General features: G+C 47.1%; 1 protein-coding gene across 1 annotated transcript; it reads right to left on the reverse strand.

Moving 5' to 3' along the window:
- Positions 1–10964: 10964 nt before the first annotated feature.
- On the reverse strand, positions 10965–24780 carry Chst6 (carbohydrate sulfotransferase 6). Its single transcript, XM_057754110.1, has 2 exons — positions 24658–24780; positions 10965–12900 (listed from the first exon to the last, which is right to left on the reverse strand). Exon 2 carries the CDS (start codon positions 12883–12885, stop codon positions 11698–11700), a length of 1188 nt encoding a protein of 395 aa, XP_057610093.1. The 5' UTR covers positions 12886–12900; positions 24658–24780; the 3' UTR covers positions 10965–11697.
- Positions 24781–25746: the final 966 nt, after the last annotated feature.

A 25746-nucleotide genomic window follows, 5' to 3' on the forward strand; every position in this document is an offset into this window, starting at 1 on the left:
ATGCCTTTTCCCAGCCATCTGTCTCCTTTCTCGTTCTTAATAAATTGTCTCCACTTCTATTACCATTTTTTCTTTCTTTCTTTGTTTTTGAGACAAGGTCTTGCTATGTTGTCTTGGATGACTTGGAACTCATTCACTGTATAGAATATGTCATTACTTTTTTTTTTCTTTCCAAGACAGGGTTCTCTGTAGCTTTAGAGCCTGTCTTGGAACTCCCTTTATAGACCAGTCTGGCCTTGAACTCACAGAGATCCACCTGCCTCTGCCTCCTGGATACTGGGATTAAAGGTATGTGCAACCACTGCCTGGTCATATATATATATATATATATATATATATATATTTTTTTTTTTTTTTTTTTTTTTTGGTTTTTCGAGACAGGGTTTCTCTGTGGCTTTGGAGCCTGTCCTGGAACTAGCTCTTGTAGACCAGGCTGGTCTCGAACTCACAGAGATCCGCCTGCTTCTGCCTCCTGAGTGCTGGGATTAAAGGCGTGCGCCACCATCGCCCGGCGCCTGGTCATATTTTTATAAACATGAAAAAGAATTTAAAGGAAGACAAACTGCTCTCTGAAAGCATAAGAGGGCCAGGTATGGTAGCACATGCCTGTGATTCCAGGTACGGTAGCACATGACTGTAATTCCAGGTACGGTAGCACATGACTGTAATTCCAGGTACGGTAGCACATGCCTGCGATTCCAGGTATGGTAACACATGCTGTAATTCCAGGTCTTGGAAGAGACGAAAAGATTACTGTAAGTGCAAAGCCAGCCTGGACTACATAGACTTTGTCTCAAGAGGTGGGAGTGTGCAGAGACCTGGAGAGATGACTTGGCGGTTAAGAGTGCTTCCTGCTCTTACAGAAGACCTGCCAGGGGGTTCACAATCGCCTGTAACTCTTGTTCCAGCAGAGCCAGCGCCCTCTCCTGGCCTCTGAGAGTACCTGTACACCTGTGCCACACACACAAGTAGATTTTTTTTTTTTAAATGGCGCATCAACTATGAATCTAGCCAGGCGGTGGTGGTGCACGCCTTTAATCCCAGCACTTGGGAGGCAGAGGCAGGCGGATCTCTGTGAGTTCGAGACCAGCCTGGTCTACAAGAGCTAGTTCCAGGACAGGCTCCAAAACCACAGAGAAACCCTGTCTCGAAAAAACCAAAAAAAAAAAAAAATTGTCCTGTTAATCCACTTCAATGGAGTAAATGTGCCCACTAGGAAGATCCCAGTTCAAGCCAAGCGTAAGGAACAGATTGGTCAGTAGAGGGCAGTGTGACAAAGGCCTTCCTGAAAAAGTTAATGTAAGTCACCCTGCCTCACACTTCATTCTGGCCAGAAATATAATTCCTTATAACTGTGATTGCTGCTGATGGAAAATGCTAAATTTAAAACTACTGGAAGAAAGTATAAATACATGTTTGCAATCTTGAACAGGATAAAGATTTCAGAGAAAATCACAAAATTCAGAAGCCATAAGGAAAGAATTCACTTGTCACAGCTCTGGCTGTCCTGGAACTCACACTGTAGACTAGGCTGGCCTCGAACTCACACCTGCCTCTTCCTCCTGAGTGCTGGGATTAAAGGTGTCTATCACCAGCTCCTGGCAATTGACTTATTTACTGTTTGTATCGTGTGTGTGTGTGTGCACACACCACACACACACACACACACGCACACACACATGCACCTGCTACAAGCATTAGGGCGAAAGTCAGAGGACAACTTTCAGTGATTGGTTTTCCCCTTCCACAAGGTGAGGGCTAAAAAGTAAACTCAGGTCACCCAGCCTGGCAGCAAGTAATTTTATCCACTGAGCCATCTGACCTGTGTTTTTTTTTTTTAAGATGTACTTATTTTTACTCTACCTGTGTGTGTTTTGCTTGTATAAGTGTGTACCATGTGTATGCAGTCCTTGTGGAGGCCAGAGGGCATTGGATCCCCTGAAACTGGAGTGAGAGACGGTTGTGAGCTGCCGTATGGGTGCTGGGAACTGAACTCAGGTCCTCGGCTACAGCAGCCAGTGCTCTCTCTAGCCCCCTATTAGGTAATTTTTTTTTTGTTTTGTTTTGTTTTTCAAGACAGGGTTTCTCTGTGGTTTTGGAGCCTATCCTGGAACTAACTCTTGTAGACCAGGCTGGTCTCGAACTCACAGAGATCTGCCTGCCTCTGCCTCCCAAGTGCTGGGATTAAAGGCGTGCGCCACCACCGCCCGGCCCTATTAGGTAATTTAAAGCCTTCCGCTAGTCAAACTCTTAGACACATGCTACAGAATAAGTACCAAATTAGCATGGCCTCAGCTGAAGCAAGGCAGCCTTTGGACGAGGGACTCTGGGAGCAGAGTGCCACTCGTTGATTTGGGGACATCAGCAATCGTAACCCTTCTGCAAATTGGTCTACCGTAAAGTGTGGTTTGAATAAATGGATTTTCCACACCAGGCACACAGGTGATACACACACATGCACATAAAATAAAATAAGCACTTTTCTTATGTAAAAATTAAATTTGAGCTGAAGGCAAATAAGAAATAGCAGACACCACCAGGTGTGTGGCACAGGCCTGTAATTCGGAATTTAGGAGGTAAAGGCAGATGAATCTCTGTGAGTTCAAGGCCACCTTCTTGGTCTGCTTAGGGAGTTCCAGGATATCCAGGGCTACATGGCAAGACCCTGCTTTAAACAAACAAATAAATCAACAATGAAAAGAAATAGTAATTGCCACTGGGCCAGTGAGATGGCTCAGTGGATAAAGATGCTCGTTTGTGCAAGTGTGACAACCTGAGTTCAATCCTGGGCCTGGGATCCACAGGGTGAAAGGAGAGAACGGACCCCATGAACTGTCTACTCAACACTCTCTGCCCCAGAAATGCATACACACATGTACATACATACATATATATGGTAATAAAAAAATTAGTAAATGCCAGAAAAAACTTTCTTTACCCTCTCCATTTTCTGCCTCTAGACAAGGTCTCACTCTAGAGCTCAGACTGGCCTGCACCTCATTAGGCCTTGAACTTGTAGCAATCCTCCAGCCTCATCTTTGAGCATTCTGGGATTACAGGCACAAGCCACAATGGAACCATGGGACTCTGCAGGCAAGTCCTACCCCATGAATTTTCTCTCAAGTTTGTCTTCCACAGATCCTCACCCTTGTAAGCCGCAACTGTTTTTCTTAGTTCTGTCCTTTCTCTACAAATGCCTTTGTTGGTTCTAATTTCTATTTTATTTATCACTAGTGGCAGTGTGTATGCGTGAAGGTGTCCACATGCCACAGGGAGCATGTGAAGGTCAGAGGACAACCTTCCAGAGTTGGTTTTCCCCTTCCACTGTAGGATCCAGGGATGGGACTTAGGTCATCAGGCTTTGGTGGCACATCCTCTTACCTGCTGAGCCCACCTTGCTGGCCCTACAAATGTATTCCTTTGGGGAAGGTAGGTAAGTGGGGAGGAGATGCTGGGCAGAGACCCTAGGGCCTTGTGCAGACTATGAAAGTGTTCCACCACTAAGCCACCTCCCAGCCCTAGCTATTCTTTTTTAACAAACTGGCCTATGTCGTAAGCCGGTTACTCCTTTTCTCCTGTGTGGCGTTTCCAGGCGATTGTTAACAAACTTTTTCCTTCATGTTAATCTGTCTTTTTGTTTATTTGCTAGACAGGTCTTGCTATATAGCCCAGGCTAGATTTAAACTCACTGTGCAGTCCAGACTGGCATCGAACTTGAGACAACCCTCTTAATCTCGCCTCCCAAGTGCTGGAGTTGCAGGCATGTGCCACCACACTCAGCTTAATCTATTTTTTTTTACTACAGAGTACCTGGGATACCTTCTCTACAAGGGCTAGCCTGGAAACTGGCATGCTTGCCCTTATGTTATACTATACCAGCCAAAGCAAGCCAAAGCAATAGCCCAGATTTGGGGTGTGAGTGGCAGGGTGGGGTAGAGGGAGAAAGCCAAGTCTGCTTTGTAGCAAGAGCTATAGTTGTGCTGCAGTGTGACTAGAGTCAATGATGACTCTTGCTTATGTTATCCTTAACCATCCCACAGGGCACAGCCAATCGGGGCTGGGCAGTCTTCAGTGATGATTGCGCTTTGGCAGAATGGCAAGGCATATGTACCCAGCAACACAAATCTCTCTTCTGGGTCTCCAGACTTGTCTTTTCTGTCCCCAGTCAGCCAGGCCACCTCCTGCCTTTGTCCTGAACCCCATCTGGGTTGATTCTGAGGCTTGTTTGGAACCTGCTGTGCCAGGAGACTCCCTCTTGAGTGCCCAGTGTGCAAGAAGTCTAGGATTCACCCCAAGGCTTCCCACGGTGCTCTATGTGCAGAAGGCTAAGCCACTGTTGGGCGTGTGTGTCGGGTTGCCCCGACACCTCCAGAATCTGAGAAAAAAAATTTTGAGTCATATAGCAAAGCACAGAATGCAGATGCTATTCATCATGCCGACACCAAAACCTGTGACTTGAGGCACAGCAAAGGAAACTCGTGGGTTTCTGCTTCAGTGCTGAACCCGTACACCGGAATCTTTTTGTTCTTAGCTCTGGCATCCTAAGCAGATGCTTCATCTTACTATGCCTGCACATGCTGTAATAACTGGGCTGGGCTATTCCTAGATTGACTCTCTCATTTGACAATGGACTTCTTCTTTTTTTTCTTTTATCTTTTTGGTTTTTTGGGATAGGGTTTCCCTGTGTAACAGTCCTAGCTGTCCTGGAACTAGCTCTTGTAGACCAGGCTGGCCTTGAACTCACAGAGAGCTGCCTGCCTCTGCTTCCTGAGTGCTGGGATTTGGGATTAAAGGCATGCGCCACTACCACCCAGCCGACAGTGGACTTCTTTGGGAAAGGTTGCAGCTGGTTATTTTATCCGCAAAGACCAGCATAAATCTGGAAGGCAGGTTGGGGAAGAGATCAGACAGAGGGACCGCAACTGCCCACCATACTGCTCACAGTTGTTTTGGTTTTTGAGGTATTTTTAGAAAAGTGCTTGGGTGACTTTCTAACTTCAAGGGAGCATGTCATAGTGAAGGTCAAATTATATCGTTTTTTGAATCTGTGGTATGGTCCTTTGCTGTGGTCTGCTTTTATTCCTAGTGTGATTTACTAGCTGGGGGTTGCAGGGAGAGGCTGCTTGTTCGTCCAGGCCGCCCGGCTAGCTTAGCCCTGAAATAACCACACAGAAATTGTATTAATTAAATCACTGCTTGACCCATTTGCTCTAGCCTCTTATTGGCTAACTCTCACATCTTGATTTAACCCATTTTTATTCATCTGTATATTGCCACGTGGCAGTGGCTTACCGGGAAAGAGTCAGTATGTCCGACTCTGGTGGCTCCGTGGCAGCTCTCTCACACTCGGCTTTCTTCCTCTCAGAATTCAGTTCTGTTCCCCTCCCTCCCCCCCCTCCTCGCCTACCTAAGTTCTGCCCTATCAAAAGGCCAAGGCAGTTTCTTTATTTATTAGCCAATAAAAACAACACATAAACAGAAGGACCTCCTACACTGGCTGGGATCATTGATGTTGAAGCCAAAGCTGTGAGGTTTTGTTGTTGTTATTGTTCTTTGGGTTTTTTGGGGTGGGAGTGGGGGGGTTGAGACAGGGTTTCTCTATGTAGTCCTGGCTGTCCTGGAACTCACTCTGTAGACCAGGCTGGCCTTGAACTCAGAGAACCACTTGCCTCTGCCTCTTTTTTTTTTATTAATTAATTTATTTAATTATTAAAGATTTCTGCCTCTTCCCCGCCACCACCTCCCATTCCCTCCCCCTCCCCCAATCAAGTCTTCCTTCCTCCTCAGCCCAAAGAGCAAGCAGGTTTCTCTGCCCTGTGGGAGGTCCAAGGACCACCCACCTCCATCCAGGTCTATTAAGGTGAGCATCCAAACTACCTGGGCTCCCACAAAGCCATTACATGCAATAGGATCAAGAACCCATTGCCATTGTTCTTCAGTTCTCAGTAGTCCTCATTGTCCATTATGTTCAGCGAGTCTGGTTTTGTCCCATGCTTTTTCAGACCCCGGCCAGCTGGCCTTGGTGAGTTCCCGATAGAACATCCCCATTGCCTCAGTGTGTGGGTGCACCCCTCGCGGTCCTGAGTTCCTTGCTCGTGCTCACTCTCCTTCTGCTCCTGATTTGGATCGTGAGACTTCAGTCCAGTGCTCCAATGCTGGTCTCTGTCTCTGTCTTCTTTCATCGCCTGATGAAGGTTAATATTCAGGGGGATGCTTATATGTTTTTCTTTGGGTTCACCTTCTTATTTAGCTTCTCTAGAATCACGAATTATAGTCTCAATGTCCTTTATTTATGGCTAGAAACCAAATATGAGTGAGTACATCCCATGTTCCTCTTTTTGGGTCTTTGCCTCTGCCTCTTGAGTGCTGGGATTAAAGCCATGCAACACCTCCCCGCCTGGCAAAGTGGTGAAATTGAATCCCAGCTCATATACTGAGCTATATGGACCGAGTCTTTCTGCTACGGACCCCCAAATACGTATGTTGCATTTGTACTTGTATTGGGTGGGGTGGCATGCACCTCTAATTCCAGAGCTCAGGGAGTGGCGGCAGGAGGATTGAGTTTGAGGCCAGCTCAGACAACAGAGTGATCTACTGGAGAAGGAAAGAGAGCTGGAAAGAATGAATCCTAACTTCCCAGGTGCTGGCGGTAGGAGGTGCGCCGTGTGTGATGACTGGACAGACTCAAACGCTGGAAGCCTCACACGGGATGGGTCCCCTTCCAAAGGGCTCAAAGCCTGAGCCTGGGACGGTGGTGCAGGCTTGTAATACCAGCACTTGGGAGACACGTGTCTCAAATTTGAGGCCAACCTGGGCTACTTAGCTACATAGTGAATTCCAGGCTACCTTGCATGTTATTCTAATACATAACAAGCCCCGGTCTGAAAAAATAAATAGGTCCGAGAGAGCTGCCCTGTCCTTTCCCGTGGTGTGATCACAGAACTAGAGGTGCTCTTTACGGAAGAGCTAGTCTTTAGACTATGCCAACACCTCACCTATGGTTTATAAATAATTACACAATCTGTGCTGATGGACCTTCATGGTCAACTTGAATGGACTGAGAACTACCTAAGGGATTAGTAAAGCACACCTCTGGGTGTGTCTGTGAGGGCTTTATCTGAGGCCATTAGACCATGACAGTTTTGGCCAAATGAATGGGTGAATGGCTTGAATGATGCCCAACATAATGGAATTATTGGAAGGTGGTCAAAAGTAGGAGCTAGCTGGAAGAAGCCTATTGCCCGGGGCATGCCCTGGGACTGTTTCTTGCTCTGGTCCATTCATGCATTCCTCTTCTGTTTGTTCCTGAGCCACTGTGATGTGAATTGCTCTGCTCTGCCATAGTCTGTCAAAATGAAATGACACCACTGAAATCTGGCCATCTCTGCAGCCCTGGTTCCTTCCCTGCTAAGTTGCTCTCTCTCAACAGCTAGGAGAAGAGTGACACACACAGGCTAAGTGTAGTAGGAGCTGCGGGCTGTGTTCTGCCGCTCAGCTCCTGCACGGCTAGCTTTACCCGAAATAACAACACACAAATTGTATTCTTTTAAACACTGCCTGGCCCATTAGTTCTAGCCTCTTATTGGCTAATTCTCACATCTTGCTTTAACCCATATTTAATAATCTGTGTAGCCCCATGAGGTGTGGCTTACCAGGAAAGATCTTAACCTGCGTCTGTGTCGGGTGGGAGAATCATGGCAGCTGCCTGACTCGGCTTCTTTCTCCCAGCATTCTGTTCTGTCTACTCCGCCTACCTAATTTTCTGTCCTATTAAAGGGCCAAGGCAGTTTCTTTATTAACCAATAGACAGATGACCCTTCTCCATCAGCTAAGGCATTTGTGTTACATTAGTCTAAGCTTTCTGAGCTGCCCATCAATAAAATTAGGCTTTAGCCTGTCTGTAATCCTGGCGCTCAGGAAGCAAAGGCAGGCAGATCTCTCTGAGTATGAAGCCAACCTGGTCTATATAGACAGCCAAGGCTACGTAGAGAGATTCAATCTCAAAAACAAATAAGTAAATAAATAAAATTAGAGCTTTAAGTATCATGCTCACATTGCCAGCAGGGGGAGAAACAGGTTTTTTTTTTTTTTTTTTTTTTTTTTTTTTTTTTTTTGGTTTTTCGAGACAGGGTTTCTCTGTGGCTTTGGAGCCTGTCCTGGAACTAGCTCATGTAGACCAGGCTGGTCTCGAACTCACAGAGATCCGCTTGCCTCTACCTCCCGAGTGCTGGGATTAAAGGCGTGCACCACCATCGCCTGGCCGAGAAACAGGTTTTTAACATAGCTTGAAGCTACTAAAGCTTGAAAGATGAAGGGGAATGTAGATCTCCTTTGGTAGCATGCTTGCCCAGAATGTCTGAAACCCTAGGTTCAATCCCAGTATGACATAAAACACATGCGGAGGGATAAAATCTTTAATCCCAGCATTCAGGAAGTGGAGACAGTGTAGCAGAACAAAGGTTTCTCCATCTTATCTCAGCTGAAGCCATTTTTGGTTTCTGCCCCCTTCCTTAAAGAGTCCCGTGGGAAAATATCTAACCCTGTTCTAGAACTTGGTGGTCAGAATGCCCCCAGCTAACTGCATATTCTCTTGACTGTTGTTAAATTACCTGTGGTAGTCTTCAGGCATCTGTACTGGCTTGACCTTGGGGTCCTGACAGGATCCTGACCTCAGCTGCTGCCACTAAGAACACCTCCTACGCATGTTTGCATGTTCGCTATGTTCCCTTTTAAAAGGGCCCTGCCCACCTCCCATCTCTCTCTCTCTCTTCTTTTCTACTCCTGTCCCCAGAAGCCAGCCCCCTTTCCCTTCCCCCTTTTTCCATTCCCTTCCCCCCAATAAAAAAATCCCTTCACATGAGCCCTGTCGCATGGCGTCTATCTCTCAGCTGTTCTGAGAACCTGAGTTCAAATATCCAGAACCCACATAAAAGTTGATGTGTGTGTGTGTGTGTGTGTGTGTGTAATCTCAGGGCTCCTACAGTAAAACAGGAGAATCCCAGAAGCTCACAGACTACCTAGTCTGGTATGCTTAGTGGAGAAAACAAGAGACCCTATTTCAAAGAAGATAGAAAGATGGCTCTGAGGTTAAAAGTACTTACTTCTCTTCCAGAGGTTCAATTAGCAGTACCTACACGTTGGTTCACAACACAAGTACATAGCTACATTAGCAAGTACACATACACATTCTCTGTCTCTCTCTCTCTCCCTCTCTCTCTGGAGCTGAAGATAATACTGAAAACTCATGAAATAAAAGCACTTGACACAAAAGGCTTATGATCCGGGTTTGATCCCTGGAACCCACAAAGTTAACCTCTGACCTCCACATGTGAGCTCCCACACACACATCATACATACAGTGATAAGAAAGTTAAAAATTTTGTAAAAAGTGGAAAGACCTCCAAGGTTGTCCTCTGATCTCTGCTTGCATGCATGCTGTGGCATACACGTGCCCATATTCAATATGTGTGAATTGTGGTTTGAATGAGAATGGCCCCATAGGCTCATATCTGTGAATACTTGGTAGAGCTGTTTGGGAAGAATAACATGAAGCCTTGTTGGAGGAGGGTTGGGCTTTGAGGTTTCAAAAGCCCAAGCCATTTCCCAGTTAGCTTATTCTCCCTCCTGCTCCCTCTCTCCCCCTCCCTTCCTCCCTCCTCTTCTCCTCCTCCTCCTCCTCCTTATTCTTCCTCCTCTCTCTCTCTCTCTCTCTCTCTCTCTCTCTCTCTCTCTCTCTCTCTCTCTCGTTGTGTCTCAAGAAGTGAGCTCTCTCAGCCACTGCTCTAGGGCTATGCCTGCTGCCATACTCCCTGCCTTTATGGTCATGGACTCTAACCTTCTGGAATCATAAGCCCCAAATTAAATGCTTTCTTTTGTAAGTTGCCTTGATCATGGCGTCTTATCACGGCAATAGTAAAGTAACTAAGACACAAATGTATGCACACATGCATACTCATGTCTTCCAGGTCATTCTGAGCTACACAGTGAGTTTGAAGAAAGCCTGGGCAACATGAGCCCCTTCCTGCCCCCCTCTCCCAAAGCCTAAAGTCTTCAAATCTTGTATCCTGCCCTTTGTCCTAAATTCCACCAGTTGTCAAAGGTCACACCTGTGCTGAGAATCAGGAACCAGTAATCATGACGAGGACCATGTTGTGGTAACAATGACGTGTTCTTGTGTCAGGGTGTGTCCCTACGTGACTTGCAGCGCTTAGTGTGGACTCAAATCCAGTTTTGTTCTCACCTGAGGAAGGAAGCCTGCCCTTCTTTTAAATATTTACTGTTCACTTACTGGCTCTTGTTTCAGGACTAAGCTTTCTGCACGCCCAACACCCCCTGAGCCCTTTGCTGACAGAGCAGGTGTGGTTTGCAGGAAATATTCTTGCTCTGTCTAGAAGGACCAAGGCAAGGCAGAACCACCCTTTATGACATTTTTTTCTTCTTCTAAGCTCCTGGCAAGCCTGAGTTCCAGGCACCCCATGACCTGCCCCCAACTGCCCCCAGGCGCTGATCCTGCCAGTCTTCTCTGCCACTGGTTATGCTTGGCTCGCTGCCCAACTCTCTCCCTCCTCTTCTTTGTCTCCTAGGCTCCTCTAGGTTACACTTGGGATTCTCTGCTCTGAACCCAGAATTTTATCATTTCCTGTTTCCCCTAGTTATATTTTATAAGGGACAAATATGTCTGGGTATTACCTGGATCATCCCCTCTTACTACTGAGCCCCCAGTGGTAAGAACATCTCTCTCCTTTCTTCACCCTTCTTAACCACCCCTGGGCAGTGGGAGCTGGAGAGACTGCTCTTCCAGAGGTCCTGAGTTCAATTCCCAGCAACCACATGGTGGCTCACAACCATCTGTAATGAAGTCTGGCGCCCTCTTCTGGCCTGCAGGCATACATGCAGACAGAACACTCTCCATAATAAATACATTACAAAAAAAAAAAAAAAAAGAAAAAAGGTGTGATCTCAGACAAGACCTGTTACTTCTTGGGATGATTTTCAAACGTGGTAGGTTGTAAACTCTAGTCTGGATCATGCAGTTCATTTATGATGTTTATTTCCAGAACTAGAATTTTTCACTTCAGGATGAATCAAAGGCTCATTAAAAAGTCATCACCCTCAGGCACGGGGTGTGTGCCTGGGCTCCTTCCTAGAAGGTCAAGCAAAGAATCTAAGAGGAAACCACAAGAGGCGTCCTCTCGGATTCCTTCTTGACATGCACATAACTGTCCAAGTCTTTGCTGGCCCCTGAGACTAGTGCACAGGGGTGAGCAGAGGTCGGGGTGGGCAAACGAGAGGCAGCTGCACAAATTTTAGGAGCTGGCCAGCAGCAGTAGCCAGACTCCTGAGCGGGTCTGAGACGCCGTTTCCTGCTATCGCATGGTATTACCAAGGAGAAGAGAAAGTAAAAAGAAGGAAAGGAAGTCTGGGTCTGGCTGCTCTGTGACTAGAGGAAGTGGGCAGGGGTTTCACTTTTCATAAGAATACATGATGGCGACCCAGATCCTAGAGGGCTCAAAGGAAAATCATGATCTGGGGAGGAAAAACAAATGTGGAATTTGTACTCAGTCCTTTCCTAGTACAGGGCAAGACCACCCCACTGTCAGCAGCTGGTAGTGGACTTTCTACTGGGTTCTCCAAGCCCTTTCTTTATCATACTCCGCTAGACCCTAACGTCAAAACCGGGACTCTCCACTAAAACTCTTAAGATTCTTGCTGCGCATCGGTGGAAGAAGCCCACTTGAAACTGTCCATGCCTCTCGGCAGCAGGAGGTCCAGAGAGAGGTCCCGCTGCTCAAGCTCGGAGTGCACGGGTCGGTAACCCAGCAGCTGCAGTGCTCCAGCGCACAGTTCCTGGACCCGCTGAATCTTTGCGAAGGGCAGCGTGTGACGCCAGGCTTGGGACACACTGAGCGCATCCCTGGATGAGGTCTTGAAGGCCTCACGGCGTGTTCCTGGCCCTGAGCCGTGCGTGATGTTGTGGATCCAAGTCTGGAGCTGCGGCGTGAGGCTAAGGCCGGCGAAGGCATAGAGTTCACGGATCTCGGTGAGAGGGTCCCGGGCCAGATCCTCGAAGCGCACTAGGCGGTAGCGACCTTGCAGGAAGGGCGGCGGCTTGTACAATGCGGCCTCTGCGATGCGCACGTGGCTGCGACAGACCTCTCTGACCACGCGCAGCAGGGGGTCCGCCTCCACCTGAGTGCCGTTGGTACCCAAGACGATGCCATTGTCTCGCGCCAGCGCCTTAGCTGTCTGCTCTCGGGAACGCAGCACCGCCCGCGGGTCGCGCACCAGGTGCACGATGCGCAGGTTGAGCGCGGGGTCATTGAGCAGCGGGTAGAGAACTTGCAGGTTAAAGATGCGCACCTCCTTGAGCACTATGTGGCTATAAGAACTGCAGGCTTCCTGGACCAGGCTGAAGGGCCGCGTTGGGCACAGGGACTTGCACACCTCCTCGCTGCTGATGTTGCCGGGACCGAAGGCGTTGCAGACTGGAGGCGAACACAATGCGCGACTCACTGCCCACTGGAAGAGATCTGAGACGTTGCGGCGCCAGGGCAGGTAGGCATCAAATACATCCATGTCGCATAGGAATACTGAACGGACCAGGTCTCGCACGGCCATGTGAAGCACAGGGGCACTGCCCTGCGACAGGGCATTCCACACGTGCCAAGCCGGCTCCATCAGGTAGAAGACATCTGGGTGCTGGCTGAAGAGCTGGCCCACGAAAGACGACCCCGAGCGCCACGAGGACAGCACGAGCACATGCACATGCCCCCTACTGCCGGCTGGGGATGAGGGCATTTGCCGGGAGACCAGGAAGACCAGGATGCAGGTCTGTGTTATTAAGACTGAAAGCACAAAAGTGCTGGAGAAGCGGGGCAGCCGCATGCCTCTGATTAGGACCTACAAAAGGGAGGCACAGAGTTAGGGCCCAAGGCCTGAGCTCACACACCAGGCCCAACTTCAGTCCTGTGCCAGCTGCACGCTATGTGTAGCTGTAGAAGGACCCTGAATTTCTACTTCTTCTGCCTCCGTCTCCTAAATGCTGGGATTACGGATATGTGCTACCACACCTGTTTTAGCAAATACTATTTTTCAAACAAGACCCCTTAAGAATCGCTCTTATGGAGTTACTTTTAGGTGATTGGCCATATTTAAGTACTGCCAGGCTTTTCAGATTGACTCCTGCCTCTTTACTTCCTGCTCTGTGATCTTAGCACCATGCACTCTCTCTGTGATTCTATTTACCCATCTTTAAAGGGGGATAATACAGGCATCTGGCTTCAAGAATTTGAGGGCGTTGACTGAAAAAAGTGTAGGGAAAGGAGAGTGTAGTAACTCCCATGATGAAGACTAGACCTTTCTACAGTACAGTGTGCTTCCGTGTGGTATGATTTTTTTAATTAACAGTAGCATCGTTTTTGTTATTAAAAATGAACAGTGTTGTAGAATACTATTTTATGATGTGTTACATTTGTTTATGCTGTGGAACATTTGTTTAATGATGCAAAAATGTGTCGTTGCATTCTTTTTTTGTTTTGGTTTTTGTTGTTGTTGTTGTTGTTTTGTTTTGTTTTGTTTTGTAATAAGGTTTCTCTCTGTAACAGCTCTAGCGGTGGCAGAACTCACAGAGATCGCCTACCTCTGCCTCCCAAGTGCTGGGATTAAAGACATGCACCACCACCCAGCCTATTGCACTTTTTATGTTGCATTTGTTTAATTCTGTGAAGCTGTGTTACTTTGCCTGTCTAAAACATCTGATTGGTCTAATAAAGAGCTGAATGGCCAATAACAAGAAAGGAGAAAGGATAGGCGGGACTGGCAGGCAGAGAGGATAGAGAGGAGGAGAGATGTGGGAGGAGAAGCCCTAGGAGCGAATGAAGGAGGAGGACACCAGGGGCTGTCACCCAGCTACACAACAGGTCAAGGAGTAAGAAGCAAAGAAAGGTATATAGAGGCATAAGGTAGATGGGATGATTTAAATAGAAAAAAAAAGCTGGCTAGAAATAATGCAAGCTAAAGCCGGGTATTCATACGTAAGAATAAGTCTCCATGTGATTTATTTGGGAGCTGAGTGGTGGGCCCCCCAAAAGAGCCCAAAAAGAGCAAAGAAATAACCAATAACCAACAGCAGAACAGGGCATGGTAAGATGGTTCAGCAGTTAAGGCCTTGCTGCCAAGCCTAATGAGCTGGTTTTAAATTCCTGGAATGCACATGTAAAAGGCCAGTGGCGACTCCCCAAAATTGTACTTGTCCTTTGACCTCTACATATGCACACCCTCCCCCCACATCGTGGAATGGGGATGTGTAGCTTAGTAAGCCCTGCAGTCAATCTCAGGTACAGCATAAGCCAGGTATGGCAGTGCACACCAGTGACTCTAGCACTTGGTAAACTAGGGAGGAGGACCCGAAGTTCACAGTCGTCCTCAGCTACACAGCAAGTCTAATGCAATTCCATGCTACCCAAGATTTGGTCTCAATCAAGAAAAGAAGCAAGTGCAAAGTGCTGGAGAGAGATCTCAATGGTAGAGCTTTTACCTGGCATGTGCAGGGCCCCAGGTTCAATACACACACACACACACACACAGAGAGAGACAGACAGACAGACAGACAGAGAGAGAGAGACTGAGAGAGACAGAGAGAGACAGAGAATAGACAGTGTCCTTGCCATCACCTTTGGGGAGAAACCACTGAAGCCGTGATGGACTCCAGAACAAGTGTGTTCTCTGGAAGCCATGAGTTTTGGAGGAGCCAGTGAAGTGGAAGGTAGGATGGAGATGGAGGTAGAGAAGCAGAGAAACCCAGCAGAGGTACACCGTGGCAGGCTGCTGGCCCTTCCACTGCTGTCCAAGGCTGGGAGAGTTGCTTGTGTTAGTCACAGATCCATGGGAAGTACCTAGAGGTTCCTCAGCCTGAGGACACAGGAGGAAGGCTAGTCAGAGGCCCTGGACGGAGAGAGCCCCACATATAGAAAGCTCTCCAGGATGGGGCCAGAGTAGCCCTGCCATTGGCAGCTTTCCAGATGAATGTGAACTGAGGGGCTTTCCTGGTGCAAGAGGGACAGAGGACTGGGTTTGAGTTCCCAGACTGCAGGAACTTTAAAGCCTGGAGCAAGGGGTTTGATCTCCCTAAGCTTTGATATCTTCTGTAAATGGAGACTGCAATACTTAAAGTCATTGGCTGCAAATTTACTACGTGCTGAGGATGACCTTGACAGTGACCTTCCAAATGTGCTTATGGGCGCACATCACCATGCCTGGTGTATAAGGTAGCAGGGCTCAAAGCCGAGGCTTCATGCATCCTAAACAAGCACTTTATTCGCCAAAGCCCATCCCCATGGCCTCCAACTCTCTATCACCTTGCCTCAGCCTCCCAAATGCTAGGATTTCAGGCACCTGTCACCATGTCCAGCTGTGACAGTTGACTTCCTGGGTTTGCTGTGAGGAATGATGTTGTAAACACCTGTGAGGAGAGAGCTTGGCATTGGGGCGGGGGGGTCTCAGCCAAGATGAGCCATCCTAAGATCACTTACATGTCTTCTAGGACAGATTTACCTCTGATGTCTAAGAAGCCCTGTTTCCTCTAATAGGTCGCATTTGGGAGTAACACTAGGATCAACTTCCTGTCTGTGTACCGTCTGCTTCTGCAAATGACCCAGGCTTCCTTTCTTTGAACGGAAGAGACTGGAACATTCCTCCTTGCTTTGGTAGCATTCCTCTCCCACCTCTCCTGCTTCAATAGCACCACCGAGAAAAGCTGAGGTCTAAATTGTGAATGGACCCTTTTCGGTGCCTTCCCCTCAGCAGGGCCTGGAAGTGGGCAGAGAACACACACAAACGATCTTACCTGCTGACTCTGGAGGTCTTCCTGGGTCCCACACCCCACCCTGGAAAACCCAGAAGACGGAGCAGCTATCTATCTGCTCTGCACGGGTCACCACACTTGCCAACACGCACAAGTTGCTCTGTGTTCGCCCAGTGATTTAACTTAACTGCCCCTGCAGAGGGCTTTATGAGCTCAGTTCTTTAGTTGGAGGATTCAAGGCCAGGACCCTAGCTCAGAACTCCAGTTTGTTAGTTCCCGGCACTTCTGATGGCAACCTGAGGGTCTCTCCCATCTCTGATTGTTCTCTTGCTTGTTCCCAAACTAAAGGCAGCTACTTAGGCAGGAGGAACTTCATCTTGATGCAATCCAAGGTCTTTGCCACCCGTATTGTAAGAAAGGCAGAACTTACAGATTCAACGAAATGCCCAGCAAAATCCCAGCAAAATTCTTTAACGACCTCGAAAGAATGGTACTCAACTTCATATGGAAAAGCAAAAAACCCAGGATAGCCAAAACAATCCTGTACATTAAAAGAACTTCTGGAGGCATCACAATCCCTGACTTCAAACTCTACTACAGAGCTACAGTACTGAAAACAGCCTGGTATTTCCATAAGAACAGACAGAAAGACCAATGGAACTGAATAGAAGACCCAGATATCAATCCACACATCTTTGAACACCTGATTTTTGACAAGCAAAAAATATCAAATGGAAAAAAGTAAGCATATTTAACAAGTGGTGCTAGCATAGCTGGATATCAACATGTAGAGGAATGAAAATAGACCCATATCGATCACCATGCACAAAACTCAAATCCAAATGGATCAAAGACCTCAACATAAAGACAGCCACACTGAACTTTATAGAAGAGAAAGTGGGAAGTACACTTGAATGCATTGACACAGGGAACCACTTCCTAAATAGAACCCCAGCAGCACAGACACTGAGAGAAACAATTAATAAATGGGACCTCCTGAAACTGAAAAGCTTTTAAGCAAAGGACATGGTCAACAAGACAAAATGACAACCTACAGAATGGGAAAAGATCTTCACTAACCCCACATCAGACATACATGCAGGCAAAACATTCGCACAAATAAAATGAAGTAAGTAAACCTAAAATAGAAAATGGGGAAAAGAAAAGAACACTTGCCAATCCCCAAGGGAGAGAGAAACTGTCAACATAGAAGAACAGCAAACAGAGAAATGACTAAGTTCTCAAGCAAGCTGACAGCATCATCTGAACATCTGGACCCAAGGGTACAGATTCTCCTCACTCCTGCTTAAACCAATGAAAGATGAGTTTCTGTGAAAACCAGGAGTTCTGGTTTAATAGTGGATACTGGTCGGTGCACAGAGTTTCTGGCTTTTGATTATGCTATTTCTCCATGTGGGAGCTAAATACATTAATGTATCAATGACAGTTAGTTGGGGAATATTATTTTAAGGTGTGTTACATTTGTTTATGCTGTGGAACATTTGTTTTAGTGATGCATCCATTTATGCTGATTTTTTAACTCTATGAAGCTGTGATTCTTTGCCTGTCTCAAACACCTGATGGTCTAATAAACATCTGAACGGCCAATAGCAAGGCAGGAGAAAGGATAGGTGGGCTGGCAGGCAGAGAGATTAAATAGGAGAAATCTGAGAAGAGGAAGGAGCAAGACAGAACAAGGCGAGGAGAACGTCAGGGGCCAGCCACCCAGCCACCCAGCCACCCAGCCAGTCACAGAGTAAAAGTAAGATTACAGAAGTAAGAAAAGGAAAAGCCCAGAGGCAAAAAGTAGTCAGGATAATTTAAGAAAAGCTAGCAATAAACAAGCCAAACTAAGGCTGGGCATTTATAAGAAAAAAGCGACTCCTTGTGTGATTTATTTGGGAGTTGAGTGGCAGGCCTTCCTCCCCAAAAGCCAAAAAAGAGCAAGAGCAAAGAATAGAAAAAATCCAACAACAATTCGTCAGTCCAGTGTGGTGGCGCATACCTGTAATCCCAGGGGTTGGGAGGTAAAGGCAGGAAGGTCAGTTTAGTGCCAGCCTGGGCTCTCCAGGGAGTTCCAGACCAGCATAGGCTAAATGAGACCCTGTCTCAAACAAAACAAAAACTATTAGGCCAATTTGGTAGTATAAGCCTATAATCCTAGAATTTGGGAAGCAGAGGCAGGAGGATCACTAGAAGTTTGAAGCCAATCCTATATCTAGTTGAAAGCTTATCTCAAAGAGAGAGAGAGAGAGAGAGAGAGAGAGAGAGAGAGAGAGAGAGAAATGCATGTCCATCAAGATACTTTTTTTTTCTTTTTTTTTTTTTTTTGGTTTTTCGAGACAGGGTTTCTCTGTGGTTTTGGAGCCTGTCCTAGAACTAGCTCTTGTAGACCAGGCTGGTCTCGAACTCACAGAGATCCACCTGCCTCTGCCTCCCAAGTGCTGGGATTAAAGGCGTGCGCCACCACCACCCGGCAATCATCATCAAAATACTTTTTGTTGTTTGTTTGTGGGTTTTGTTTTTTCATTTTTGTTTTTTATTTTTGAGGTTTCTCTTTGTAGCCCTGGCTGTTCTAGAACTCACTCTGTAGACCAGGCTGGCCTTGAACTCACAGAGATCCTCCTGCCTTTGCCTCCCAAGTGCTGGGATTAAAGGTGTGAGCCACCACTGCCCAGCAAGGACACTTTTATGCTCTGTGCTCTTTTCTGAGGTGCTATACTTCAACAAAAACATTTGAATAAGACTCTGAGTATCATAAAAGGAAGAAGTTGAAAGGCCACATGAAGCCACGTCCGGTCACTCATTCCCGTAATTTCAGCACTCTAGAGACTGAGGTAAGAGTAATGCCGCAAATGTGAAGCCAGCCTGGCTAAATGATGAGTTTCGGGGCAGCCTGGATTGTAGGGAGAGACCAAAGAGTACATGGCATAAATAAATGCACAGTGAATTGAAATCAGACACCCCGCCATCCAAGTCTGAAAGCCTCTTGCCCCGCATTTCTTTCTGCAGTATTCCTTAAACATCCCTTACCATTTCATGGCCTGGGAGATGGGGGAGCGCTGTTTTCTGTCTGGTTTGCAGATTGGAAGACTGAGATAGGAGGCAAGGGATGTCTGCCATCCCAGGTGCTGAGCTGGAGTCCAGAAACTTCCAGTCAAGCTCCACTAGACAGCTCTTCCTGCCATCAGTCTGCCCAGCCCTGGCATGGAATCTAAGAGTGAAACATCACACTGGCAGGCTCAGATTGCTCAGTTTGATGTCAGCTGGAGGCCATCCCGGCTCAGGAATCCCAATGGCTAGTCACACTGGATTCTAGGAGAGGAAATGGGTAAACGTCACGCCTCAAGGATGACCAGTGAAGTAAAACTGCAGGAATGGAGCCCAGAATGTTCCTTATGTGTAAGAGAGAGAACAGAGGGGAAGAGAAGGAAATTGAAAGAAAAAAATCAAGGGAGGAGAAATCACTCTTGTGGCGGATCAAGAGGCTGCACAGTAAACTGGGCATGGTGGCCCTCGCCTTTAATCCCTGCAGAGGCAGGACGATCTCTGCAAGTTGGAGGCCAGCCTGGTCTACATAGCGTGCTCCAAGACAGTCAGAAGCATGTAGAGACTTTGCCTCAAAAATAAATAAAATTTTAAAAGAGGCAGCATAATAAATGCACCTGCTTCAGGATCCCTGCAGCCCACGCCCTGCGTGTTTGCTGATATGATCCTTGAAATGAGGAAATGGGCTCTACTATTGCCCTCATTTTACAGAAGAGGAAGCTCAAGCTTGGGGAGATTAAGACTCACCTTAAGTACCCCCATACCGGCTGAGTCAGAATGGGAACTCTAGCAGCCTACCTGCAGCGGCTCAGAGGGGACTCGCTACCTGCTCAGCCCACATATCTGTCTGCTGTGTACCCTGAAGTTACTCCAGGCAGTATCGATTATGTCAAAAATGCACACATACCGAAGTGCAGCAACAGATGGGAGAAGGTAGCTACAAATAACTATCTAGAAAGGGATTTACACCTACGATATTAAAGAGTTCCTGTGAGTGGGTAAAGGATTTAAGAAGACATTTTTTTTTCCAGAGAAGATACACAAATGAGTGATAAATACATTCTTAGTCACCAGACAAATTGCCCAGTAGGGAAGCTGTTGAGGACAAAGAGCAGTGGAGGGGCTAGGAGGATGGCTCGTGGGTAAAGGGCATTTGCTGCCACGCCTGACAGCCTGAGTTTGATCTCTGGAATCAGACAGTAGAAGAAAAGATCCACCCTCTAATGGCTGTGCTCTGACTTCCATGGTGCGCATGTCTGGCCATAAATGTATATTTTTTGAAGGAGGGCTGGGCATGGTGGTGCTCTGTGAGTTTGAGGCCAACCTGATCTACATACCCTGTTCCAGGCTAGCCAAGGCTACATAGTGAGACTGTCTCATAAAAAGCAAATTTTATAAAGAGATAGCACAAGCTAGGGATGTGGCAGAGTGATTAAGTAGCATGTAGTACTAAGCCAGCTGGGGAGAGGAAGGGAGGGAGGGAGGGAGGGGAGGAGGGAGGGAAGGAAGGAGGAAAGGAGAACATTCAGGATGTTTTGAGACAGGGTTTCATGTTGCCCGGCTAGCCTAGAAACTTGCTGTGTAGCACGACTAACTTTGAACTCCTGGTCCATTTCCCTACTTCTGCTATTACAAACACGAGCCAGGATTTTTAAAATTACAGTGTCAGTGGAAGTAAGAGGAATCAGAACCCTCATCCAGGGCTGCCGAGAATGGAAAATAGTCCGCCAGTCTGGAGGTTCCTCAGAGAGCTGAACAGCCAGCGCCTGATGCAATAATTCCATCCCAGGCTATAGACCCAATAATAGTGAAAACATATGTCTACTTAAAACTTGCTCAGGAGTTTTCATAACAGCATTACTTATGCTAATGCCAAAGCAGAAACATTCCAAATAGCTATCAATTGATAAGCAAAATTATTGTATACCTCACAGTAGAAAAGTCTCTGCTGAGGGCCAAGGAGATGGCTCAGCAGGTAAAGGTACTTGCTGTGTATTCCTATAACCTGAGTTTGATCCCCAGAGGGATAGAAGGATAGATGTGTCTCCCCAAAATTGTCCTCTGACCTCCATATGTGGATTGTGGCATGCATGTGCCTACATTCAAACACATTACACACACACACACACATATACTAATAATAACAAAAACGATGATGATGATGACGATGATAAGTGATGAGAATTCTCTGGCAATAAATACTAATAAATTTTGGATACATATAAAATTCAACATGGTTTCACCTGTGGCTGACTCACAATACTGAATACATTCTATATTATAAACAGTGAGCTGTACATTTAAAAAGAACAAACTTTAAGGTATGTGAATTATATCTTGATAAGGCTGTTAAAGAACACATAAGAAAATGGAGAAAGAAGTGTGGAAGGGATAGCATCAAATAGCAAGTAGTGTTTCCCTTTCTATGGGCAAGCTACAGGTGTTGATTTTATTTTTGAGACTATCTCTGGTTTCTCCCGTTGTCTCTTCCCAGTGCCGGGATTACAGGCCTATGCCACTGTGTGCAATTCTAATGGTTTTCTTTGGTAATGTTAGATTATTTTTTAGTAGGTTAATGGGGGTGTGAGTGGAGTTTGCTGGCCTCCAGCCTTTGTTGCTGGAAGACATGCCTGCAAGTCCATCTATCAGCTTACCTGAGCACTCACCAGACCAGGGAAGACCAGGGGGTGGGTTGGAGGATCTTCTATGCAGTGAAAGGTATTTCCAAGTCCACCTTCAAGTTCAAGACTGTTTGCTGGGCTAGGCTGTGACAGAAGATATGTCTGCTCTGAGGTCCTGGCCAATCAGTCATTCCTGCTAATTCTGATCATATAGCTGCGTGATGGCTGCCAGGGGAGAGGAGCTTGGAGTTGTACAGTTCAGATGCAGCAGGAGGAAAGACACCTGCATTCTGGAATCTGTCCAATAGATAGGGGTTGATAGCGTGCTTGCCTAGCAAGAACGAAGTTCAGGGGTTAGTACCAAGTATGCCATAAAACTGGACATGCTGGCATATATTTGTAATCTCAGCACTTGAGAGGTAGAGGCAAGGCTAGCCTGTTCTACCTGAGACCCTATCTAAAGTTATCCATTGGGAATCAGTTTACATCAGTCTGAAAAGCCAAGCCTGGTGGCATAGGCTATCTTCCCAGCTGCTTGGGGGGCCGAGGCAAGACGATCACAAGTTAGAATATGGAAGTTTAGGGAAAGACAACTCCGTGGTCCCCTCCAGGTGCATGGTCCTAAAGGAATCTCTGAACTCTGTCCTTTTGGATTTTTATAAACACTATCCTGTGTGGCTAATGCTACACTGAGTGTGGGAACCCAGCAAGGCCTGTTAGTCTAGATTACTCTTGATTTCTCCGAGTAGGATTTCTTCCTCCAGGGTATAGGGTAAGGGGCAAGACCACTCACAACACCGTCTACTTCAGGCAGGCAATTTCTGAACAACCAACAGTTCCAAAGTAGGTGTGGGGAGGGGTGATTTGAGTTTCTGTGACCTGAGTTGGGAGGGGAAAAAAAGAAATTCTAGTTTATATGCTCTGCCTTGGAGTTCTGAGTCAGGAACTGTCAAAGAAAACCAAGCACATCAGCCAGGCAGTGGTGGTGCACACCTTTAATCCCAGCACTCAGGAGTGCACCCAGGCCAGCCTGGGGTGCAGAGTGAGTTCCAGGACAGCCAGGGCTACATAAGGAAACTCTGTCTCAAAAAAATGAAAAAAAAAAAAGTCATAGAATTTTATAGACAGTGGGACCCTTGGTTGGCTGGTTAGTTGTTTTGCTTTGTTTTGATCCTAAACTATGAAGGCTCCTTCCCACAGCGACACATGCAGGGCAGCAGGTAGGGACTGCAGGTTTAGCATGTTCCTGGGCTTCCCTGCAGAGCACTCATGGAGAACATCTAGAATGTTCTCGGATTTTATTAATATTTATTTATTTACTGATTTTTGAGACAGGGTTGTACTCTGTAGCCCTGATTGGCCTGGAACTTGCTGTGTAAGTGGTCTGGCTTTAAACTCGGGAGACCATCTTACTTTTGTCTCTGGGATTAAAGGTGTGTGCCGCTGTGCTTAGCCATGACTTTATATTCAAAAAAGCAAATTATTCTCCCAAGTCAATGACATAACAGCAACAACAACAACAAAAGGATTAGTTGAGAAGAAAGGAACTCAACACACACAATAGTCAAATGCTACCTTACCTTAGGACATATTCTGATTTGAAAACAACAGTTATAAGAAGCTATCTTAGAGATAATGTGGGAAATAAGACCAGGCATAGAATAGACCTAGAGCATTCAAGAATCTTCCAAAATCTGGGTCATAAACATAGTCTACGAGCCTAAGAAACATTCTGTCCATAAGAAAAACCCACGGCGGCCATAAGGGATCTTGATGACCCTCTGACTCTCACCAAGATAGCAAGCACAGGAAGAGACAGCACACGTGTGCACAGGACAGAAGACTACAAGAAATAATGACTGGAAGCCTAGCTTTTGAAGCCAGACAGGGTTCATATCCTGTGTCAATCCAGTCACCAAGGCACTCGGGGCCAGATTCCTTGGTAAAATGAGGCTTTGGACAAGCCACCCCACCCACGGGGCCTTCACACAGCCTTCTCTCAGGCGCTCTAGGGCTGGCCTATACTCACTCATAACTTCCAGTCAGCCAGCCGCCATTTCCTCATCTCTAAAACAGATGATTTTTTATTTTGTTTAGCTAAGAACACAGCAGCACACTCCTGTAACCCCAGCATTAAGGAACCTGAGACAAGAAGATGGAGTTCGAGGCCAGGCCAGCCTGGACTACACAGAGTACTCTGGCCTCAAAACTCAAAACCTTTAACGGCTCCTTCTGAAGCGTGAGGGAATTGAATTTGTTTTGCTTAAGTGAGACTCAACTTTCTTGTTTCCTGTTTAAGAGGGAAGAGAAAGTAGAGTTGGCATGTGTGTGGGGGGCACACATGAGGGCCAAGAGAGCCCACTGCTGTGTCCAAGACTGCAGCCAGAAGCAAGCCAGTCAACCCAAATTCTAGATCTGGCCCCAAATTATTTCTTTTTCTTACGCATTCTGTGACAAAGCTCCTGAGCTTTCATTTATTTAAAAAACAAAAACAAAAAAAAAAAAAGTCTTTTGAAAAGCACATTTAAATTAATGTGATGCTCCAGTAGATGGGGGAGGGGAAGGAGGACTGAAGCCCATGAGGTCCAACAGAAACAACGTGTTCTCTGTAACCAATACACAACACACACCTTTCTGCTTTCCCACCAACCCTGACTAAGCTGCCAGACCCACAAGCCCCGCCAGTTGCACCTCTTCAGCCCCAACCCATCCTTGGGGTGGCACACTCCACCTGGAGACCTGATTACTCATCTACCCTAAAGCCTGGCGTTCTCCCACAAACTGTCCCTGGCGCCCCGAGCAGGAATGCTCTCTTCCCAGGCTCAACAAAGGCTCCTAGGACTAGTCCCTTCTGAATTCCACCCCACAGGCAGTCCTTCTTCCCTTGGAATCCGCGGGGGCTGACTCAGTTCTTGCGATCCCACAGCGAGGAAGGGACATCATCCAGGGACGCTAGAAGTCACGGATGAGAGCCAGGGGTACTAATATGTTAGAAACACCTGAAGACCCCCTGGCAGTGAGAGTCTGGAAACTAAATAGAAGTCCCAGCTGGAGATGGAAACAGAAGAGCACTAAGTAGATGTTGGGGTGCAGGGGCCCTAGGATTACCACACAGACTCGGATCCCCCGTCCTGGAGCAGCCCCCTCCCCCCCCCGCTGCCCAATCCGGCCGGCGCCCCGCTCTACCTGCGCTGCTGGCGGCGCTGCTCCGCGCTGCCCGCCCGCGGCGCGTACAATTGAGCGGGCTCAGTCAGTGGCTGTTCTTCGCCCGGGACTGCCAGGGCGGGAGCGCAGCGAGGAAGCAGCCAGTTGGCCCCGGGCTCCGCAATCCTCTCCAGACAGGACCGTCGGGCCACGCCTGGGGATGGGGGGGGGGCGGTGTGGAGAGGCCAGAAAGAGGGAGGACACAGGTGGGCTCCAGGAACCACATTGACCGCCCCCTGGGGGGTGTGGATGATCAAGCCTGATGGCGGAATCACCACTGGGTTCACTAATGGACCGAAAAAATCTGTCCCTCAGGGAAGAAGCTTCTGGGAGGACAAAAGGCCCTTGTGCAGGAAATTTAATCTTTATCTTGCCCCCTCCTCTGCGGGTGGCATCTTTGCAACTATCCAAACAGACACCTTGATGCCAGGGCGACTTGGCTGTCTTCTGAGCAACAGCGGAGTGGGGAGGGGCCGAGAGGACAGGTGGCTTCTGGAGCAGGAGCCTCTACGCAGAAGTGCGAGCTTCATAAAAGGTCCAGATAAACACTGGACACGTTTCAGCAAATAAAGCAGATTTTGCCTCTTACAAACAACAGGGCAGAGCCCAAGCAAACGCTGAAGCTAGGGCTCCGTGGGAGACCTGCGAATCTGGTGGGGGTCCAAGTGCCTGCTGGGGAGAATGTATCTGTGTAGCCCTTTCCGGGTGCGGTTTGGCAAGATGAAATTAGTATCCTTAACCATGGCCACAAACTTTCTGAGCTAGTAACTCCTTTCCAGAGCCATCTTAAGGAAATAAACCAACAACGAAGGCTTATATATAACTTTCAAAGAAGCAGTATTTACAGAAAAAAAAAGTTGCAAAAAACCCCCAAAACAAACAAACAACAAACGAAACAAAGCGAAAAATAAAACAAACCTAAACAAAAACTCCAAACTGTAGTCTAAGAGAAAGTCAGTCATTAGCTTCTGGGTAAAGGATTTAGATGGCTGTTATTTTCTTTAAAAATCTAAAGTTTGAGCCCGATGGTGTTGACACATGCCTTTGATCCCAGTACTCAGGAAGCAGAGG

Source organism: Chionomys nivalis, chromosome 21 (assembly GCF_950005125.1).
Source record: "Chionomys nivalis chromosome 21, mChiNiv1.1, whole genome shotgun sequence".
In the NCBI taxonomy this organism is placed as follows: domain Eukaryota; kingdom Metazoa; phylum Chordata; class Mammalia; order Rodentia; family Cricetidae; genus Chionomys; species Chionomys nivalis.

Coding starts and splice junctions, on each gene's coding strand:
- Chst6 (XM_057754110.1), bottom strand. CDS start 12,885: ATGCGGCTGCCCCGCTTCTCCAGCACTTTTGTGCTTTCAGTCTTAATA.